Genomic DNA, 17,887 nt, shown 5'->3' with positions numbered 1-17,887 from the left:
AGGCAAGAAGGTCATAAGTTCGTTTCGTGTCTGATCCGTGATCATAATAGACAATTAGGTGATCAACCTTCTGTTCCTTACACACGCAATTGACTTTTTGGATCTATAGCAAGCAAGCCATTTTCCTTCGCCGTTTGAGCAAATGCTAAATGCGAACATAGAATCTACAATCTTAGGGATAAGAGTCGCACGCTGAAGAAAGAAATAAGCCTGTGTTTAAAAAAAATATAGTCTAGGTAAGATCTTTACTGGAAACTCCCTAGTTCTTAAAAGAAAGACAAGTGTGGGACGAGACGGACTGTGGAAGATTTCCAGCAAGTGGTATTTAATTCGATCCGATACGATTTTTGCTACGTAAGTGTTAACACTGCTATGGAAGTATTAAATTGTTTTTATTTGCAATAAAAAGACGTGAGTCAATACGGAAAATATTTAACGTAATATAAAATTTTATGAATACCAATAAAAGTTTGAGTTATGAATGAAGAAAATTTACGCCTGCATTATTTACTTATTGTTTTCATATATTTGGCGTTTTCCATTAGTTCAAACTAATGGAAAATGTCAAAGAATTCTTAAATAATTGCCAGCATTTAATTTAAATTATTATTGATTATCTACAATATAAAAACGATTTAATATCTGTTCCTACGATTAAAAAAGTTAAATTTTATTTGTACCATTGGTATTTTAAACCATTTTAATCACAATTTTTAAATATTAAATTGGTTGCTAAAAATAAACTACCGCTAATATACCACTACTAATATGCTATGAATACGCTCTTTGCCAAACCACACATTCTTACCCCTTAATGATATAAAATTCGTGTAATTCCAGTATATGTCTCTATTCATCAGCGTATACACAATTTGACAGAAAGAGAGAGACATTGTACATAGTGCAAATAGATTGTTCTTTATGTTTACTTTACGTTATTCAGGTGTCGAATGTTAGTCGATATAATCTGTGCCATAAAATCTAACAATAGACATCTGTTTAGCATCTGTGGCGTTTGTGGTCATAAATTGATTTCGATTAGATAAACTGTGTATTTATATTTGCTCATGTATTCATCAATTCACAAACCTACATTTAAAAAATGTACATTTCCAAATAATTTAATGAACACATTTAAAATGCTAGGCGATGCTAGAGAACTCATATTTTCACTTGTCTTTGCATATCTCATCCATGAAATTCATGAAAGTCATGACATTCACGATTCATGCTCGTCGTTTATGGGAAGTTTGGACTTGTCCCTCTACATCCGGGATGTTATTTACTTGCTTAACATGTACTCTAAACAATAATATATGTTTTTGAAGTGAAAACTTTAGCGCCGTTGTACACTTTTTTTGGAATGGGTAATTTTTTTTAAATCGCGAATCTGATCGAAAATTCGTAGGATGGAGAGTAGACGGCTGGCGCGGCGTATTTTATGTAATATAAATTGTCATGTTTGTGTACGATAGCGCAATAAATATTGTATTCTACCACATAAATAGTACTTTTATACTGATAATTAAAGCAATTCGTGAAAATTATTCCCTAACCATTCCAAAATATCAAAAAGGCACAACGTTAATATTCAAGTTTTCACTTCTGCCGGCACTCTCGAATTTCGTCGTTTTTTATTGGTATGTTTTGTCCTATTCTTGTAAATCTTACGTAATTTTACACGTCTTTCTTGTTTTATTTTATTTTCCTTTCAGTGGTCTCCTGGAGGAGAACATTCGTAAGCGATAAGGCCGCTTATTTCCCTCCTTATTATTTAATTATTTGTGTAAAACTATATAAAAATGTATATAAACTTACTCTTAAAGGGATCCACTCTGAGCTTCTCTCTAACAGCGAGGGCGTCAGCAACATCTTTCCGTTTTACGCACTGTATACCAAGATTGCTGAACGATATACGATTATCATCGGTTATATTCGTTCGCACCGTGCACACGCCTTTATCACAGCGGTCTCGACCCACCAGATTGTGCGGGTGAGGTCTAGAAATAAAAAATAACATTTTTCGGTTGCAATGCTTATATGCGTCGAAACGTAGTCTTATTGCCATATAATAAACTTGTCTATTCCTTTACTATTTGAGATTTAGATTTGTCAACATTTCCAAACGTTTGTTTTTTTAATTAACTTAAATTGTATAAATTATGAACTATTTGTATGTAATAGTATTGTACAAATATTTCATATGAATCTCAAATATAATAGATTAAGTCAATCAGCAAATTTTCATTCCATCTTAGTCTTTGTTGCTTTGGTTAAAGTTCAAGCTTATCGCATTTTTAACGGCCACATAAACCGTTAATAATAAATACATAAACATTTATATTATATCTATATTATTTTGCGATTACAATACATTTTATTATTATGTCAAATCTGAATAAAATTACAAATGACAGTCAAATCAAGACAGCATAGCGCTCTAACCGCAGATCAATCTAATGTATCGGTTGATTAATTATTTGATTTTTCTTATGAAAGGTGATTTACCCTCTCTGCCTGACAAACGCCGTCGTCTACGAAGCAAGAAAGCCATATCCTTAATCCTTAAAACCTGTAGAATTTGATGACTCTTAGAAACTAAGGTTTAAATTGAATATTCATTAATCGAGGCTCACATTGCGATATTCGTTATTTATTTATAAACTTACTTAAATGGTTCATCTCTGGTAACGCAAGACACCACGACAATGGCCGGTCCCCTGTGTCCACATATTTCTATCGTAGGGTATGTCTTCCTCTCGGACGTGCTGTTCACGCCGGGTATTGAACCCGCTGACCGACCTTCGCATTCATATCGAAACCTTAAACAAAAAATATTATTATAAATCTAAAAAAAATACTTAATTTAACTAAAGTACTGTTTGTCTCTTTCTCACATTGTATTTATGCTACAATGAAAAGAGACAGAACCGTGATATTGTTAAAACGGAAACCAATTATCGTATTAGTACAAGTGTTCTCGTAAATTAGAAAATTTATAAGTTTAATCGATAAAATTGTAATTTTTTTACACATTACAACGCAAGAGGTAGTCTAACAATTTATTTTATATAGAGTAACTAGCTGACCTGGCAAACGTTGTTTTGCCATATATATATATTATTTGTAGGAAACATTTTTTTAGGTCAATAAAAATAGTTATCTACTATAAGTGTTCAAAAGAATGCTTTATGTAGGGTAATAAATTAATGTTTATTAATGTAGACAATATATTTTAAATTACAATTCTTGCTAGTTATCTAAATATCAAAAATAAAGAATCAAAGAAATCGAATTGAATTGAGAAAAAAAGAAATTATTAAAAATAAAAATCGCGATGTAAAATAGGAGTTGATTGTAAAGGGTTGAAATTTCAGGGTTATATGTATAACAAAATTTTTTTTGTCTAAAATTTAAAAAAATAGGGGTGGATTACCCTTAACATTTAGGGGGATGAAAAATAGATGTTGTCCGATTCTCAGACCTACCCAATATGTACACAAAATTTCATGAAAATCGGGAAAGCCGTTTCGGAGGTGTTTAACCACAAACACCGCGACACGAGAATTTTATATATTCTAACAATTTTCTTAATACTGAAAGAGATATAAGAATAATACATTGAATGTCAAATTAAAAATTTCCTTGAAATTTAACACTGAACTTATATGGCCATACCAATCTTGATCTTTACTTGGCGTGTGTCAAGGCCACGATATTCTGGTTATTGACTGCTTCAGTATATTACCGGAAAAGCGATTTACGCATATTCTCCGCAGTTATGTGAAACTCAATTCACACCAGGCCTCTAGTACTTCAGGAGCTGGGTGAGAAATACCTAAAACTCTCCTCGGTAACTTTTTTTACCAGGACTGTATTAACAACTAAACTCTAAATTTATCTCTTTTTCTAAATAAGGCGTTTAAAAATCTACGATTAGCCGCGCGCGTATACATAAAATACAATAAATAGGATGAGGAAATAGAAACGTAACCCAAACGAGTAATTAACAAGTAACGTTTTGGGCCCACAATTGGGTAAAAATACGATATTTATGCCAGTAATCCAAATACAATATGCCTTAAGCATATGGAAAGTATACACATCTTTATATCAAATACTACTACAGTCAATGAATTAACGACAGTAATTTTTAATGGGTTAATGACGTTGCGTTTTGTATGTATAACAAATGAACGGCTGTACGAACGATTTATGATTTTCTTCTATTTATATTATATATATAATGCTTAATGTTGATTCTATTCTGGACGAAGAAAAATCTAAAACCACAAAAATTGCTTCATCCAATCATCATTTATCAATAGGTACTCCGGTAAAATAAACCACTAATATACAACATACATATAATACAACGACCACTAATTACGCCGCGGAATATGCATAAAAAGAGTATTAAAAATATCCATACTGCTAACGCACAAACCATAACCTATCTCAATCCATTTTTGACCATCTAAGGTAGACATATTAATCCAAATATTAATAAAAATGTGCCAATAACCAATCGACAGATTGTAATAGCCATCTGTCGATACTATCTATCTAGCTATCCTTGGTAGGTCGGATCGGTGTTTGTGGATAGACCTATGTATTAAAATCACAGTTCAAATGTGCCAATATCCTATCTTAAGAAGTTATCTACTAGTAACTTACACCAGTTTTTTAAATAATTAAAAAGCTATTTGATATGTTTTAAACATAGACATAATATTATTTGTATGGTTTTATTTACTTTTATTTGGTTTATATTGATTATTTATCAAATATGAGAGTGTAAAGAGCGAAGAGCCATTAGAGCAGAGAGCAATATCTTGGAATGGATTGTCTTCGTAGGGATTAATTATTGGGTTCGGGCGTAAAACAATGCAGGTAGCATCGTGAGCCCACCCTACATACACATACATACCCTCACTTTCACACAACATGACAGCCGAATTAGGTTTATATCGTTAAATATATTTAATGTTTGAATCTTTTCGTATATAATCTATCTCCGGCTATATTTTTGGTATAATTGATTTTTTGTGATTGAATTTATGTTAGCTGTAGGATTACTTAATAAATAATATAATAAATAGTAGTAACCCCCCGCCTTCGTGGTTAGCGTAACCCGTCAGAAGCAGATTTTAAAGTGTGTTTTTTAACAAAGATAAAAATAGGAACTCCCAAAAAAGTTGTTTACCACCCACTCTAGACAAAACACAAAGAGCCGAAGCTATAGTCTAGGTTCAATGAAGCGAGAACTAGGGTTCAACAGATACCATTTAACCTCTAGAAACCTACGCACGTAAGCTGGTTACTAAGTTATATCACTATAAGGGTAACAACGCAAATGAATTTTACATGAATAAAAAAATAGGGTATAAATAAAAAAAAAATAGGTTTAAGAAATATTCGGGGTAATTTTTGGATACGATTCCTAGGAAAACAATCTTTTTAGTCTGAGAAGGCTCTTTGTATGCCCAATCGAGGATTTATTTTTTTCAAAGCGGTCAGTTTTACAGAAATTGTAACATTATTAATTATTTTATTAGTCACACTTTATATACATACTATTTGTGCAGTAGTAAATATGAAAGGAAAAATAAATTTGCAACAGGCCTTATTACTAAGCGATATCTTTCAGGGAAAATATTTTAAAGATACAAAATATTACTATTGCATAAATATTTAAACAGCACTTGTAATCCCGCATCGAGCTTCATACATTCGAATAAACGACATGCAATCGACTTTATTGCGTTTGTAATAAGGTACAAATTAACTAATTAAATCTCATCAATTAACACCACGACGAGGAAAACAATGGCAAGATTGCGAGTAGTTACACAAATTACTGTATAAAATCACTAGTTTGACTTCTGTTATGCGTATTTACTAGAAGCCTTTGTTGTTCCAAGGTCGATAGGTCTACAGGTAACACTTGGGTCATTCACGTCAAATCTTATTTTCTAAATGTCTGAAATACTTATAAATTCATACTAGTCAGAACTACTTAGGACCTTTGTTTATTGGTAAATCAATTGACACCTATTAGTGTGGGTGTCTGAGAAACTATCAAGTACCAATGCTATAGATAATAGACCAGATTTCTTGTATGGAAATCCGGAGACTGGCAGCTAAATACAAAGAGCGGTTAAGCTGTCATCCGAACGAACTTGCTCGCCAACTCAACATAAGACAGTATGTGAGTCGACTAAAACGTCACCATATTCTAGAGCTAGAAGACCGGCAGTAGCTCTGGGCAGAAGATGAGTAGATGCTTCACATGACAGCACCACAAAATCGCTCATAAGGGGCTGATTGCAAATTACCGCAGAGAAACAAAAAGATCTCTTGTATAAGCGGCATGGACTAACTCTTCCACAAAGGAAATAATACTACAGACTTTCATCAGTCAAATACGAAATACTTAAATAAAAAAACAATGGTCATCTTACAGTAGCAACGTTGATAACAAAAAACCAGTCAGGAAGTACCAGACCTGTGCAATGACAAGTTTATTTTTCTGTCGTCAAACTCTGTAGATGCCGATAATTAAACAAAAAATTCAAATTCTAAATCACTTATTCATTTAGGTGACACAATGTACACTTATGAACTTCACTGGTTAGGTCATAGTAAAGATACTATTCTTGATTATGTAAGCAACTAGTACCGTACTTCACACATAAACAATATATAAAACTAATATTTTCTTTTGAATAAATTTGGTATCTGCATGTCTTATGCTGGAGCGCCTACAGATTATGTTTACTCGTTTTCGACGCCTACTCCCTACTCCCTACTTTAAATCTTACGGGGATTCAAGAGCAAACCGAGTGTTCTTCAAAAACTCAGGTTTACATATTATTATGTGCGACAGCGACGGCTAAGGATTTTTGCGATACCAGGGGCCGTTATGCTCACTGAATGCTGTCTCCGACACAATAGATTGTGTATACTGTATATTTTATATTAGCTTTTATGTATTGGCTTAGATCTACGGAAGGAAAGTAAATGTATTATAAATAAATAAATTTTAATAATTTAATTTCTTTACACAACATTTAGTTCGTTTGTATACAACACAAGTGCTATATCATCATATATATGATATCATATCTATAATAATAATCAGAGCAGATCATAGATATAGTAATAATATCTAATCTTGAAAAATGAGTTTCCGGTTTGGGTTTATTTCTAAAATAAAAACCATCTGGTGTCACTAATAGTTACGATACTCATTAACAACCTTTCAAAAATAATAATTTTTCGAAAATTATATTTAGCATAAATATATTTAAAATTCAAATATTAGTTCAAATCTGCATAAATTAAGAATTTATTAGATCAGAATTATTTAGAAACATTCATTTCACCGTTATTTGAACTATGTATGTATTTTGATTCAAACTACAAAACCCTTCCATATTCCTAGTAATACTTTTTAAATACGAATTGTTTGCATAAAGACATCATCAATCCAGCCTTACTTAGTAGTAATAAATAATTTAAAGCTTAGACAAGGAGTGTTATTGGCCAAATAACACTCCTTGTCTACGTATTATAAAAGAGAAGATACTCTGTTCTTGTGTTCTATTTTAATAACACTGCGTAAAACAACATTAATTCTATCATTTGCGATAAAGAACAATACAAACAAATGAAAAACAATATTGCATATACAAGAACAAATATTTTTGTTCTGAAAGATTTTACACTCGCGTCAATGGGCATCTCAAGCTGACGTCACGGCGCGAGACGATGACGTCATTTGCGGGATATTTATAAGTCAGTTCCGCCCCGCGCAAAATCTAGGCTAGGTTTTATAGCATCGCCATGGGTTCTGAATCTCATTACGCTATTGCCTTGATGATCTTTATTTGTTCTAAGACACGATCTATACTAATATTATAAAGAGGAAACGTTTGTGTTTTTGTATGTATGTTTGTAATGTTGGCAAACAAAAACCGGACCGATTTTTCAAAAATCTTCATTTTCATAGCATATACATAGCAAAACAATGCTTACCACGTCAGCTAGTGTAATATAGAATCAGAGCGCTTAGGCAATTTCAGTTCGGACCTTGAAAATAGTTCAATGCCGACTAAGTAGATACTGGCCATTTGACAAGGATATTTACACGCTTAAAGCGATGACAATGGTATAACTTCTGCTAATCTACGATTACATTTAATCCTCATAATTAAAATAGTACTAACGGAATACTAAACGGATTTATGCTTCCTTGAATTCCAGGCAAAAAATATCGAACTTAATTTAACACATTTTTTGCAAACTGGAGGTTCATCTGATGTTAAGTGATACCAATGAAAAGCCTCTGTGTATGTTATTAATTTAGGTGTGCACTTCTTACACTTTTCTTTTAGGTATTTCTGAAATATTTAAATAAACTTTATTTAATTAGATAATGCGTTATAGTAAAACTTTAAATATGTTAAATACCTATTGTCAATTGTTAGTGTCGTTTTTTCTGTAACAATTTTGTAAAGATTTTTATTTTTTTTACGCCAAAGAAATATAACTTCTAATGCTTGTACAGTAAACACACGTTTTTTCCCTTACTAGAATTGCCTGGAAAAAGTCGATTGTTAGCGATAATTCCACCCATATTCTATATGAACGTTTAAGGATACAAAGGATACATTTATAAATGCGCCATTCGTAACGGGTCTTCACTATTTGCTCTACACAAATTTATCTGAACGATTTAGATGAACGATATATCGAATGTAACCGATCATTCACCAGACCCGTGCCCCAAATTGCTGCCAAATACTTCGTCGGTCTTTCACTTTAGATCCGTTTAGCGCCAAAATTTGTTCAAACGCTAACGGTTTGTTTAACTGGCATTACTAACATTGACGTACGAACTAGTTTATTATCCGACTGTGCAATAGATGAGTTTATCATTCTTAATTCTTAATACGTGAGTTATTCTTCATATACCACTTAAAAAATGATAATTTTAAATAGATGCATTTAGAATTGATAAAACAAAGTCGAGGATGTTCGAACAATTATAACTCTAAAACGGCTGGACCGATTTTCATTTGTTTTATTTGACAAAAAATCTTATTCAAAATGTTCATAGGATTTGTAACTATGAAACATTTCATATTCATCCCGACGATACGGTGAGCTCTTTCAAATAAAAAAAGGTTTCGAAACGACAAGATAGGTCATCTACAATATTCGGATAATGGAGTATTTCAGATAAAAAATATTTAGAATAATATCAGTAATGAAAAAGGATTGACATCTATTAGGTATCACAATAAAATCTTTTTGTGTTAATTTCTTAATAAAGTAGTGAATTATTAGTAGTGAATTAATATTAAATTTAGCTTATTTATAGGCGATACGAACTTTGCTGGTTCAGCTAGTTTATAAGTAATAGTTCATCTTTTACCTAAGTGCTTTACTGGCGGGCTGCTCAACGATCCTCACATAGCGCAAGGCACCAAGCGGGTCAGGCGCAGGCGTCCGCGACATCGCGTCTACGCCTGCGTAAACCGGATCCGCCTTCGTAATCGCTTCAACTGCAACACACAATTAAAATTTAAAAATATTTGAATATAAAAGATTTTAGAAATAATTGGCCTCTCTCTATGTCTAGAGCCATTATAGCGGAAACACAATTTGACAGTCTTTTTCGAATTATGAACTAATTTATTATTTTTTGAATATAGAACTTGCTATTTCCGGATTCTAAAGAATACCAACTGTAATTTACTATGTCTATAGACGAGTGTTAATAGAGTAAAGAACCATAAGAGGGACGGGCAGATCAATGTCGGGGGTAAAGTGTGAAATAGTAAGCATACATGACTCAAATATGTTTTGTAATGAAACGTACTGCATTTACCTTATTACTAAGCTAAATTTCAGTTCCATCATTTACTGCTGACATACACCACGTCAACAATATGAAGCAATCGCTTCAAGACAATATTTATAAGAACAGTGTTGCCTTGGGTCGTAGGTTCGATTTTCCGCTGTGCAATGGACATTCTGGTACGGTGAAGAAAAACATCGTGAGAAAAACGGAACGTCTCAATTCAAAAAATCTACATGAGTCAGACAGAATGCTGATAACCTACTTGTCTATGATATGAAAATTATGATACTGATGCAATCTGTGGTCAATACAGGTAGCGGCACTGAATGATTATTTATAATAAACAAATTATTTAAACGTTTAAATGTCATTATTTCTTCAACATCTACCATCATATAATCTAACTTAGTCTATACGTAGTTTCTTTTGTTTCTGACAAATCGGTTTTACATTGTGATGAAAAAATCTGTATTACAGTTATGACGGTGAAATTAGACAGTTTTTTCATAAGAGGGTAGAATTTGTAAAACGTACCTACTTAATATTATGTCGCTACTTTTGAGAAACCAAATAAATACTATATTACTATGAATCCTGCATATTATTGCATTATTATTTTGAAATTTATAAGTTCCTAGATATAACAGTAAAATCTTGAGTGATAATCGTCTACGCCGTTTGAATAATTCCTATTTTAGTATGTATATTTACATAGCGATATAACCTCACGTCGTTTTTATATAGCTGTACCTACTCAACAAATAAGATATTTTTCTGTATATTCAATACAGAGAGAAGGTAATAGGTTGATAATTTCTTGAATAAATGATGTGTAATAATGAAACCATGATTGAAGCAAGAATATTTAAATTCCGAATCACCTAAAAAGGGCGTGTTCATTCATTAACTCGACGGTTTAACGAAATACCGTTTTCAGAAATAATATGAAAATATCAAATGTTTGTATATTAGGTTACTTCAACTGATTTTAAATACATGTTTTATTGAAACCAGCTACAATCATTATATAATTAGATACTTATTTTTCCAAATATGTATTATTAATTTATGTAAAAAGGTAAGACAATTTTCTTAGATAAAATTTAAGTTCCTATCAATATCGTTATGGAGTCAGCCAGATGAGATGAGCCTGGCCATTTCGTCAGCGCTTGTTACGCTCCTACAGGAACGCCTTATTGCATCTTTCCCTAGGATATTATAAAGGCCGTATGAATTAGAATTCGTTTTAGCTATACCGTACTCTATATTAATCTAATAAGTTTAAGAGTAAAATAAAAAGTTCGCGGTAGATTTTGAAATTAGTTCGAACTATCTCTGTTTGTGACCAGTAGCCGGACCTGGCAGACAAGGACTATCTAAGATCATTAAATATCAATTGATTTTTTTTTTTTAATTTTTATATTATTTTTTTTTATTTTTTAGATTAATTACGGCTGCATTGTCTGGAATATACGTTTAGCATAATTTTATTTTTAATTCATTTATTATAATAATCTTTATTTATTTTCTCACAAAATTGTAGCGTCCCTAATTAAAAATATATTCAACGAATCACTGGTTATGTAATATTTATCAAACTAATACTCAGCGATCGCGATAAAGATTCATACAAATTCGTCAATGTTATTTCAACAATATTCAGTCAATACAATTTGGCAATGGGCATTACATAGAAAATTCGTTTCCGAGAAACACTTATATATACACCAACACAATTGAGCAAGTTTTTTCTAAGACAATTTAAGATACTACAAACTTCTTAATTTTCGGTAATAATTTTACATCTATGAATAAACTATTAATTAAAAAAACTATATTAATAAAATATATTTAATAACTTTTGTACATTCGAAGTGATACAGTGATCTTAGTAAGAATTTGTGTGCCAAGGACGCACGCACTTTCACAATTCGGAAAGCTTTCAACTAGCGGGGTTTTCCCCGGTAAACGACATAATGTTAAGCAGTGGCGCCGGTTAACGATTCGATAAAGCAATATTTACTTATAAGATAAGAAAACCTACACTTCCGTATTTTACTTATAAAATTTATTAAATACAACTACCCTTAAAGCAAATAAACCAATGCGACAGTCGTGTAACTTAATTGACATACAGGATTATAAACGTTGTTAATGCTTTATCGCTCTGAGAACATATAAAAACTTTGATAGTTTCCGAGATAGTATGAAGCACTCGCAACGCCTTTATTAAGGGATGCTGGTGAGAAAATTCGTTCACACAGACGGAAAAAGGAACTGTGGTCTAAAATTTTATCTTTATCGGTTAAATAATAAGAATTTTACTACATTTGACAGTAAAAATGGAATTTTAATTAATTACGCTATCTGTTAATTACCATAATTATACCTTTAGACAATCATGAAATTAACTGACGCACCATAAGTACAAAAACTATAAGTATTATATTTATAGTAATATAAACATAATTTCGCTTAGGCTTTTTCATTGTAACATAGGAGACAAAGGTTCCCAAGACACATGCCACAATACAGGAAACATACAAAGCCATTGCGTGTCACGTGTTACTGTATATTTGCTAATATTAAAAAGCATACTTACTGACATCACTAATATTCAGGTGGGATGGAGGGTCTCCGTCATTGTGTATTATGTCTAACACGCCCTCTGCAAAGAACACGCAGTCTGTTAGCACTGGGCAAGCGCGTCACATCAAGCAGTTAGATTCAACACAAATTGAAGCAAGGAACATAATGCTACTAATTCTCAGCTCATAGGATCACAAGTAAATAGTGTGCAAAATAAAGCATATAAAATATAATCTACAAAGTCTAGAGGCAAAAAATATTGAATAATGTTTACAACAATTTGATTCCGCAGCTGTACAAACAATCTGAAATGTTATAACACGATTCTTTTTCATCCTAAAAAATGTTACGTAAATAATAAAAATTGTCGGCATCCTACTGTGTTGTTTATATAATAAATTGTGTGATTCTAGTTTCAACTAGATAATATAAAATAACATTCAGTGGCTGTTATAAAATTCTTATATAAACTTATATTCTTTTAACAAATCTTTTACACAACTCGAATCAATTAAATCGTGTCATTATTCTGTAATTACTAGACAACTGGATTGTGGTTAAAATCTTTACACATCTAGTTTTAAAAATACCGAGACGAGACCTCAAAACAAAAAAGATAAGATACTATAACTAATAATAAATATATTTTAGACTGTGTTTAGTATTAAGCTTAACAATATTAAATAGATAAGTTTTACTGATATACTATGTCATCTATTAAAATTGGTAAAACTATAATCGTAAAGGCGTCCAGTACAAATATATACAATCGGACAAGGCGTTTGGAATGCAAAACTTACCTTTAACATTTAAAGCACACAAAAGCATATAAAAGCAAACAAAACTTAAACGCTTCTCGATTCTTCATTCTAACAGGATATTAAGGTAGGCGGAAATTATTGATCTACTTTCTAAACATCGACACGTGCACGGCATTCTAACACGGGAAAACGTAAGATCACTATTATATTAGAGTTTATGAGATAATTTAAATAATCGACTGGTCATTTGGATACAGAGAAAAAACCGCACACATAATACGATATACGAGACTTTCAAGCCAAGAATTTCGTCACATTTGGACACTTTTAGAGCATAATACGCTTTTAAAAATATTTTCTATGAAATTAATAGTTAAGAGCTCTTCACCTTGAGAATCTAGAATATGCATATTTCATTTTTGGTGAAATATGGCGAAACATGGAGAAAATAGCATTCATTTTATCTAGCCTAAAATTTATTTTATATCAGAGAATCTGTTCTGTTTCCAATAGTGGAAAATTTTAACGTAGTATTTAGATTACATTTAAGATTACAAGAGGCTTTGTGTAGTTTTCTATATTAAAGAAGCTATAGCATAGTCTAAAACATCGTCTTTCAACCATTTTTATGTCGCGAACCCACGAAAAAGGCAAAAAATAAGTAAAACAGTCTTGAGACTCCCCCGCCGGGTCTAGACTCTAGATAGTTCTAATAACGTTCATAATTATAAAATGTGTTTCTTTTGAAAGTATATTTTATTTAACAAGTATAGAAGTAGTCCAGACGGATTCATCTTCAATGATTCGTTTTATAAATGACGTAACAAACTACGATTATCTATATCGAGCGTTAATTAATTTATTATAGTTACTAAACACTTCTATAGCACCTGCTATATTGTATAATTTAATCGTCGTACTTCCTACTCGTATTTACTACGCAGTAATTTGTCTACGAGATTTTCAACATAATAACACACTATTACGACAATTCACATAGGTCTCAGACTGAGATAAGTCAACACTGTTCTACTAAGTATATATACAACTACAATACTAAGTATACTCAACGATCCGCGTCTAAAATGTTATGTATTTACAAATGTATCTTTAACATTAGAAATTCGTAAATGAAAAATAATTGCCGAAGCACTGTATATGATGTTGTAAGATAATGATTTGTGTTAGTTAGTGTTTTAAAACAGGCTCCTTACGAAAACAGTTTAGCCATAACGTATTTATTGTATTTAATCAATATCATCCAAATTTTTTAAGAAAACAACACAATTAAATTACTAGATATATATCTGGGCTTTGATATTACAACGAATCACGACTTAACAATACGATTAAAAGTAATTTTTAACCACTACAAATAAAAATTATGTGTTCTGTTTTTATCCGTTTTAATTTTATTACGCTTCATGTATTCATCTGGACTAGAACAAAAAAATCATTATGACAATCGGTCCGTGGGCATAGCTCCAACACTGAGTTCTAATTCGATCTAGATATTTTTGTTTAAAAGGTCTAAATACCAAAGAGATACATACTTAAATCACCATTTTGAAAGTAATTTAAATGCCTATTTATTTTAAAATTTATATCATGGTCGGAATTATACCAATATTCACATCAACATAGCACTCTTCAGTACAAGAAAAACTATAGACACAGAAGTTTTCTACATAATTAAATGATCAAGTTTGCAGGACAATGACTTAACTGGTTTGGCGTCTATAATTACGAGTGGTTGGACACTTCGCTTTGACTTGACAATAATCAATAAGTAGTCGTAACACGCTACTAGAAATATTAAATATTTATTTTTTATAGTTTACATTAAATATCCGACGCAGGTTTGGTTGTATAAAACTATGATATCTATTTCGCATATATAACAAATGCAATAGTAAGTCAATTTGGGGGCACTGGGTCCAGTCCAAAATTCCATCAAAGAAATAGCCTTTTTGACATATTACATAGAGCTGTAATAGGCTATGGATACATGTTGGCATGCGTATATCAATGTTAAAATTACTGTGGACGCTACCTCTTTAGATAGTATATAAGCATTCCCCATCATATAGTAAAGATTTGAGGACTTATATGTATGGTTGTGCAAATCTTAAAGGAATTGTAATTAAAACCTTATAAATTGCCTTGAATAATGGACCTATGTATTGTAAAAAATAAAGATTACAAGTTTAAATAAACCAGATCAATAAATAGACAAATATATGTACATATTTCCAAAAGTATTTCACTAAAAAACTAGAATAATTATGGACAAGAGTAGATATTAAAAAAATATTTTTCCTTATACCAGACACATTTTCATCATAAGTTTACTATTTAAATAATTGTAATACTATTTAAATATAATAGTAAAATATATATTTCAATTAAATATGAAAAAATTGTCTATTGTATTTAATGGAACTAGGTATAATATAAATTATCCTTCATGGTGTCTTTTTTCTTCATTAAATAAATTTAACTAAAGTTATATTGCATTGTATCAGAATATTTATCAATAACCTTATAATAATGGGTTCGCTTTGCCTACCTGGATAATAATACCATAGCATGCTTGATACCACCATAATTTTAATCCTTCACAAAAAAAATCACCATGAAACATGCAAAATGTCCACTATGTTTGACTCTCAGATAAAATATAATATTTGTGGGTGATTATTGTGGGCGTATTAAAATAATAAGTAAGATATGACAATAAGGAAAATAGTATCATTACCGCATTCAAATGTACCTCAGAATTTGTTTTTACAAAAAATTTTATCTGTAGTAAACACATTCTGAATGATTGTTATTTTTAAACCATTTAAAAGTAACATTAAAGATATAATATGTAGACATTTCTCTATAGAAATTGATAAATGAGTGCATTGTCATAATTAGATTTTTCTACATTAGCATCACTATATTCATTTGTAACTTTATAGTATATTCCATATACAGTAGCTAACAATAGTTTGTCATGAACTAGTTGCAGAAGTCTATAAACCCCTTAATACAAAAAACTCTATGTTTAATTACAGTGTTTTTGCTAAAACACTGTTGTGTCTCTTTCGAACACAACACAAATATCACTTGACAGATAGACATACAAGAGCTTCACTTTATAGTTGACACTGATTTGTATTTCATTTGGTACTTAGTAAAAAAATAATAATAAAACTGTACTGGCATCAAACCAGTATAATTTTTATTAGAGTACAAACCATAAAAATCTATTTAGGCTAATCCAGAATACTTGAATGTAGGTCAAATAAGAAATCAAAACAAGAGGACATTAAAAATTTTTATTTTTAAGTAAGTAATAGTTGCGTGATACCCTTACATTTTATAAGATTTGTAATTAGATATAACACCCTCACCCTAATTTAAATGAAATAAATTAAATGGAAGCCCTAAGCAAATTGATTTAAAGGTGTTGTTTAGAAATGGCAATATAAAATTGTCTTTTAAATTAATTGGCAAAACCTAGTTAAGCATTATTATTACATTTATACACTTTGGCAAGACTTTCCCCAAAAACAAAATGAAAGATTTAAAATTTCCATAAAGTACAGAAAAATTTCCTTTCATTTTCCTAAACACTTAAAAAATTAAAAAGTTCTTATTAAAATATGGTGCTTTAATAATAGAATGAAATCTTAACTTGTGCTTGTTAAACATGCTAAAGCTAAAACACTAACATAAAACTTAAAATATTTATTTTGTCAATTTTGTTTAAAAGTGAGCTATGAAGAACAATTTAACTATTTGAACATAATACAAAGTTAGTAGTTAAAAGTTCATGGAACCGAAAGCCATAAAATTATATTTTATAACAGAATGTTCTACTTTTGTTACAACTGCTTTTGAGATATTTATAGAATGCACCGAGCGATGAAACTACATTGCATACCATACATAATTTTTATTATATACAGAAGATGGATATTGAAGAGTGGTAAATAAACAAAAACCAATGCTAAAACTACGTGCAAAGAGGCAAAATAGTGTCATTTGGTCATTTAATTAGAGCATATCATGCAATGGTTTCACTCGTTTACCTCCGCCGTTGTCCATCGCACGTTAACGCCTCGTCTGAGGACACGAAATGTTTTTCAGCACTTAACTTTATACTTCGTCATCACTAGTGCACTGGACAACTGATAAACTATGAACTCACGATCGACGCAGTTTTATTGGGTTGTATTCGCGCGATTTACCCAGATCGTAAAATTAAGCACGTACCTCCTCCAGCATGATCCTATAACAACTGTCTTCAATTGAAAAACTTCAAGATATCAAGGTCTCACTGCATGTACGGTTCCAAGAACTAGAGAACAGGTTATGTCGAAAATTGAAATATTTTGCACTTTGTTGGCAAAACACTGTAAACTCACTATAATGCTTCTCTAAAATTTACTATTGTGTATTTAATTGAAATTCTTTATATCGCTGAATTTAACGCGCAGCAAACGTGACGATATGCTACATTTATAAGTATCGCTATTGTGTGCATCGAATGCAAAAAAAACTTTACACGGCTTACACACGGAACAACACACAGGGAACGATTGCTTACAATTGGCGTATAGAAACAAACTGACACAATTCACAAAGCTGATGGCTCACTCATCACTGAGTTCTG

At 31.2% G+C, this 17,887-nt stretch overlaps 1 protein-coding gene across 10 annotated transcripts in view; it reads right to left on the bottom strand.

Annotated features, from left to right (window-relative positions):
- LOC110994424 (embryonic polarity protein dorsal) overlaps nucleotides 1–17,887 on the bottom strand; it is a 30,460-nt gene extending 12,573 nt beyond the window's left edge. For 2 of the 10 annotated variants that reach the window (XR_006750715.1, XM_045631542.1), the window contains exons 1-5: nucleotides 15,791–15,884; nucleotides 12,474–12,539; nucleotides 9,443–9,572; nucleotides 2,670–2,822; nucleotides 1,819–2,000 (exon numbers count right to left, since the gene is read on the bottom strand). Coding sequence is in view for 4 of the 10 variants with exons in the window: in XM_045631542.1 (XP_045487498.1) it covers nucleotides 1,819–2,000; nucleotides 2,670–2,822; nucleotides 9,443–9,572; nucleotides 12,474–12,539; nucleotides 15,791–15,827 (568 nt within the window). In the remaining 6 variants the exon portion in view is untranslated. Of the gene's footprint in view, nucleotides 1–1,818; nucleotides 2,001–2,669; nucleotides 2,823–9,442; nucleotides 9,573–12,473; nucleotides 12,540–15,790; nucleotides 15,885–17,303 lie in introns of those variants that run through there. The other 8 variants (XR_002600215.2, XR_002600216.2, XM_045631545.1 and 5 more) reach the window with 8 other exon arrangements.

Source organism: Pieris rapae, chromosome 15, assembly GCF_905147795.1.
Source record: "Pieris rapae chromosome 15, ilPieRapa1.1, whole genome shotgun sequence".
Taxonomy (NCBI): Eukaryota; Metazoa; Arthropoda; class Insecta; order Lepidoptera; family Pieridae; genus Pieris; species Pieris rapae.
The sequence above is the reverse complement of the archived record's forward strand: the minus strand, read 5'-3'. Positions and strand labels throughout refer to the sequence as shown.